General features: G+C 43.1%; 1 protein-coding gene across 2 annotated transcripts; it reads left to right on the forward strand.

The window, feature by feature from the left end:
- The first annotated feature begins 544 nt into the window (after nucleotides 1-544).
- On the forward strand, nucleotides 545-4,992 carry LOC147032411 (insulin-like growth factor-binding protein 5). 2 transcript variants are annotated; one of them, XM_085870018.1, is made up of 4 exons: nucleotides 546-1,069; nucleotides 1,260-1,414; nucleotides 1,510-1,632; nucleotides 3,625-4,992. In XM_085870018.1, the coding sequence occupies exons 1-4, from the start codon at nucleotides 718-720 to the stop codon at nucleotides 3,739-3,741; spliced, it is 747 nt and encodes a 248-aa protein (XP_085726144.1). In that variant the 5' UTR covers nucleotides 546-717; the 3' UTR covers nucleotides 3,742-4,992. The 2 variants fall into 2 exon arrangements, with proteins under 2 accessions (XP_085726145.1, XP_085726144.1); XM_085870019.1 differs by lacking the exon at nucleotides 1,510-1,632 and having other exon boundaries at nucleotides 545-1,069.
- The last annotated feature ends 1,071 nt before the right edge of the window (nucleotides 4,993-6,063 follow it).

The following is a 6,063-nucleotide window of genomic DNA, read 5'->3' on the forward strand; positions in this document are numbered from 1 at the left end:
CGGTGATTTTGTCTGAATCTCAATATTCGCCAACGCTGAGTATGAGCGACAAATGTGATTGCTCAAGATGGTGTAAAATGGCATAACATTTTGTCCAGTTTCTGCTTAACCGGAGGAATCTGGAAGTTTCAACAAGGCAATTTGTGTTCCACAGTGTTCAAGTATATAATTCAATTGAGATAGAATAAAACAATATAATCATGTACAATGACGGACAGGACATGTCAATTGCTTAACCCAGCTTCTGCGCTTCGCTCACAGGATACTTATGACCAGTAACACAGTTTCGAAGCTTTTCTGTAAGAGAAAGGATATTGTAGAAGAAACTTGAACAAAAGAGAGCTCAAACTGAAGTATAGAAAATTGAAACAGTCTGCACACCATGACATGTGTCAATTATAATGAACCGAGTTAGTGAGTTATGAATGAGAATCTGCATGAGGATTAACACGTAACCATGGCGTGGCGTCGTTCCGGCCCAACCGCTGATTGCGTTGGTCGTTTGGCGGCATCTCCTCCCAATATGCGGCCTTATAAATATTCCGCCTTCTGCGGGGAGGGAAGGAGAGAGTGCGACCGCTGGTCCTTTTAACTTTGCACGCGTCTTTCTTCCAGCAATTGTACCTACCTTTTCCCCTCTGCCTCTCGAAATACGCACTGAGCTTCCTTTTACATATCTTTCCCGAACTATCACTATTTGCTCCCATTGATCGCATCATGTTGTTCATGTTTGTGCTGCTGCTGCTGCTGCTGGCCGTGCCTGCCGTGCGACCGGCAGGTCGTGCCTTCGTGCGATGCCCACCGTGTGACGACGACGCACTCGCACATTGCGGGACGAGGAACACAAACTGCGAGCTGGTGCGAGAACCAGGCTGCGGATGCTGCTTTACGTGCGCGCTCACTCTCGGAGACCCTTGTGGGTTGTATACAGATCGCTGTGGGTCTGGTTTACATTGTAGGGCTTTGCCAGGGGAGCTGCAACCACTGAGAGCGCTGGTCGATGGTCGTGCCCAGTGCCAACTATTGAAACCTCGTGTGGTCGAGTCCTCCACGGAACCGGCAAAGTCGAGTAAGTGCACAATTGAGAGTTTTGTGGGCTGGATGAAGGGAACCTGTGGAGTAAAATGTGTGCGTTTCACAATGCCTTGTGCAGCACTTGCATTTGATTTGGTTCTTTTTGATGCCATTGAAAAGCGCTCAGCCACCGCGATGCCAATAACTCCCTTGAACCTCCTCTCCGCACACCTGTCTCACCGCAGCTTCGAACGTCCCAGTGGCTGCTGGTGATCCTTCCAGAGCCGAATCAACACAAGGGTTGCAACACAACCCGCATGGGAAAAATCACAGAGGTGTCGGGGTTCTGCCGGACAAACATGCGGATCAGGTGCATCGACATGGGCATGACAATCAGCAGGTGAGATGCTTCAACACGAAGCAACAATACTTAATGCATTTCATGGGTTGTATGGTCTCTTATAACATCGGATCATGTCTCGTACATCACAATAGGGTCCGTGCAAGTTGAGCTTAAACCGTGTCATGATGAACACCTTAAAGAAAGATATCCCACAGAGCCCGATGGGAATTTACATCCCAAACTGCGACCGCAAAGGTTATTACAAGCGGAAACAGGTATGTTGCATTCACGATGCTATGGGGGATGGTGGGGGTGATAAAGGGGGCTACGACGAAAAAATGACTTTGTGAAATGTGATTATTGTAAATTGATCTGGCACTTTCAAAATGCAAATGAAGATTTTGTTTGAAATAGATTTCATTTTAGGACTTTCCAGATTGGGTATGTGTGGGGGTGAGCCCAGGGAGTTAACTGTGCGTGTGTGTACGAACGCGCGCGCTCACACACACACACACACACACACACACACACACACACACACACACACACACACACACACACACACACACACACACACACACACACACACACACACACACACCGGTGGTCCCTCAAACTGTCTTTCGCAAGGGTTGTGCTGAGTGGTTTGCCATTGCCTTCCAAAGGGACGATAAGGGTAGGAATTTGTAATCTGATCAGGATTCTGGCAAGAACTCACCAACTCTTCACAATAAGACGGATCTTTAACGTCCACTGGGATCCTATAGCTTAGCATCGCTCTGATGGACCACACACATATTAATGCCTTTCCGTGCACGCGAAACTCCAGGATGACCGTCCATTGCCGAGTTATGATTCAAACTAAGGTGAGACAGCTTAATGCCACGTGAGCATATCTCCAGGCTATTCTACTATATATATATATATATATATATATATATATATATATATATATATATATATATATATATATATATATATATATATATATGTCTTCTTCTTCTTTCGCTGCTCCCGTTAGGGGTCGCCACAGCGGATCATCCGTGTGATCCGCATAGTGATTTGGCACATGTTTTACGCCGGATGCCCTTCCTGACGCAACCCTGGTCGTCTCTTACGACACAGGGATATGGTACACCTATTTTAACCGGGGTATACACCGACCCAGTACACTGGTACTCATTTCGCCGACCTCGGAAGGATGACAGGCTGAGTCAACCCCCTGGTGTATTAATTCAGTGGCCCAACGGGGCTTGAACTCAGGACCTTTTGGATCCCAAGCCGCTGCCCTAACCACTGCGCCAACACCAGGCTTTAATATATATATATATATATATATATATATATATATATATATATATATATATATATATATATATATATATATATATATATATATATATATATATATATATATATATATATAGATATCTCAAAACCCAATCATGTCCCTCACCCATAATGGGAGGGAACAGCCAATCAGCTCTCACCTAATCAATTATCCCCAGGTGTTTCGTCCACAGGGTGTCTTGCTAATTACTCAATATATATATATATATATATATATATATATATATATATATATATATATATATATATATATATCACATACCAGCAAAAGTAGCCTTCCCCAGTGATGGGACAAGTTTAAGGTAATCTATGAATTTAAATTATTTCATGGATTTAAGAAAGGTTAATCGTGTTGCACTCAAAAAAAAAAAAAAAATCCAGTGTTTCCAATTTGAGACCAATTGATTGTCCGTTTGCAAAAATTGCTATATTACTAACTTTGGCCTCATTTTGCATCCTCAAAACGGGCTCTGAGGCCGTGGTCACAAAGCCAATATTACTTCCCGCACAAAGTTGTATCTGTGTGAGTTGGCTGTGCCGCTAATGCAGTGCCCTATATTACCAATACACTGGTACTCATTTTGCCAACCTCAGACGGATGACAGGCTGAGTCAACCCCACCTGGTTTTAATTCAACGGGAACAGGGGCTCAAACTCAAGACCCTATGATGTCAAGCCAGCCACTCTAACCATTCAGCCAACACCAGACATGACATATATATATATATATATATACACACACACACACACACACACACACACACACACACACACACACACACACACACACACACACACACACACACACACACACACACACACACACACACACACACACACACACACACACACACACACACACACACACACACACACACACACACACACACTATATGAATGTGTGTGTGTTCCCACAGTGCAACCCATCCAGAGGCAAGAAGAAAGGTCTCTGCTGGTGTGTGAACAAGTACGGGATGAGGGTGCACGGTTCGCAGCACATGGGTGGCAGCAGGCGCTGCCCGCGGCATGCTTGAGTGGATGGCGCATGACTCGAGGGGTGTGTAAAGAAGCTTTCGTGTACACCAGCAAGCTGTGTTATGACAGGGCACCGAACACGACAGAAGCGTGCAGAGCCAGAACTACAAGTATCTTCATATTCACAAACCTTGCGTTGTCTCATTCCTTTAAAAAGACGTCACTATAGCTTTATGTCTGATGCAATAAGTGGCTGTTCCACATGGCTTTAGGAACGTGTGTGACAGACATAGTAAAATGAATAAATGTGATAACATTTGACATAAGTACCATCTTGGCACCGTGGGAGTTCAGTGAAAGTTTGGAGGTCTGCACGTTCATGCTTTAGACACAGCACCGCTCCTGGCATGCTTGGTAATTCAAAATGCGAAGCCACCCATGGACTCTCAGCACGCTTTGCTAGTCGAAACTTTTTGGTTTCATAACGCAAGTGTTCACTGGTTAACTTCACATCACTGAGTGTTTCACCCCTTTACACATCAACAAACAGCCGCCAATTGAAATGTGGAACCAGAGAAAGAAAGGTTAAAGATGGTGCGGGCTGCGACCGAGACTATCAACGTGGACCGAGTGCATACTGAGAGTACGTACGGGGAAAACACAAGACATTCGAGCTGTCGGAGCAGTGGGAATTCTATCGGTGTGTATAACAAGCCCCAGCATTCTCAAGGGTCTTGTGGTAGGTGCAGCACCTTCGACGGTGTTCACAAGGTGTACACACGGACACGTCGTACGTTTGTGTTCAAAGTGCGAACCGCACCAAGTCCTCCTTACTGGTTCCGTTTTCCAGACTCGAATGCAACTTGCATACGAGGGAGGAGAGATGTACAGGAGAGAAGAAGCGTGTTCTCGTAAGGCGTAACAATATGGATGTTACTGTGACCACCAGCTCATGCTGCAAAATTTACCAGAAAGTCAAAACACTTGCACCCCACGACACAGGTGTCAGAGAATCCGCAGAAATAAACACCGCACTTTGCTATTTATTACGTTTCATCTTGTTAATATTTAACACATGTTACAAGTACAAGCAGCAAAACTGTCCTGTTTGAACTGAATGAAGTCAGATGAAACGTTTTGTTATCTTATGATCTATTTTTGTTAGCTCATTTATTACTCAATGGTACAAACAAAGAACACAGTCAATCACAAGAGACAATAATAATTTTTTTTTTTTGTCGAGTCGAAGGTGTAAGGTGTTTTTGATTATATTGGTGCAACCAAGATTTTGAATAAAGTTTGCTGCGAGACACTGGTGTCTCATGTTTAATTATACAGATATATCTACCAATCGAAAACATTATCTGTCCCCCTTTAAAAATAGGATGATTTAAGTAGGGTTTTAAAGGCCAATCTTTGAACACGACTGTGTTCACTAAGGTCAATTTTTCAGGATTAAAAAAAAAAAAAAACTCGAAAAACATTTCCCGTAAAGAGCAATTACGCCTCTTCTATTGGAAATGTAGACGGTGACTTGCAACTGGGCATCAAGGGCGGTGCACAGAAGCGTTTCTAAAAATAACAATAAATACAAGGAGCAGGGAGGTGAAACTCGCTGGACATGATGTGTAACACATGCAGAGTAAAATGAGTGTTAATTTATGTCTGTATGTCGAAAAAAATAAAGAAGATATAAGCACACCTGACACAAGGCCGAGGCTTCAGACTTTGGCATGCTTACAAGGATGTACGGTCAAAATGAAATGTCCCAGAAGATAAAGAAAATAGGGTCACATTTGTAAATGTAGTGTTTTAAAATAAGACTTCTTGCTACAAAACATCATATTCACAAATATATACCAATAAATATATATATATATATATATATATATATATATATATATATATATATATATATATATATATATATACATACACACACACACACACACACACACAAATATATATCTGACTGGTTTCCTCCATATTGGCAGTTTTGTTGTCTCATCAGTTGGTGTTGCAAATTAATATGGTGTGAGATGTCATTTAATATCATCTTCAGCCTGTATCTAGTCCACTGCAGGACAAAGACCTTCCTCAACTCACATTGAGGTATTGGCAAACCCCAATGTAATGGCATACCAGGCTTGCCAAGTGAAAGTTTGCTTGCGAGAACATCAGGACAGGAATTTGGAATTTGTTCAGGATGCCGGCGATAATTTGCCGACTCTTCAAAGACATCAAGATCTTTAACATCCATCAACTCCCAGTGCTGGCAGTCCTGTCCTCCAGCTTAACATCCTCATGGTGGACGACACACACGCTGATGCCTTGCCCCGATTTGGAAACACCAGGTTGGCAGTTTATACCTGGGTCGAGAT

This window comes from Eptatretus burgeri, chromosome 2 (genome assembly GCF_056783735.1).
Source record: "Eptatretus burgeri isolate ZD-2024b chromosome 2, Ebu_testis_v1, whole genome shotgun sequence".
Taxonomy (NCBI): domain Eukaryota; kingdom Metazoa; phylum Chordata; class Myxini; order Myxiniformes; family Myxinidae; genus Eptatretus; species Eptatretus burgeri.

Coding starts and splice junctions, on each gene's coding strand:
- LOC147032411 (XM_085870018.1), top strand. CDS start 718: ATGTTGTTCATGTTTGTGCTGCTGCTGCTGCTGCTGGCCGTGCCTGCC. Junction 1,415..1,509: donor ATGGGCATGACAATCAGCAG/GTGAGATGCTTC, acceptor ACATCACAATAG/GGTCCGTGCAAGTTGAGCTT. Junction 1,633..3,624: donor GTTATTACAAGCGGAAACAG/GTATGTTGCATT, acceptor GTGTTCCCACAG/TGCAACCCATCCAGAGGCAA.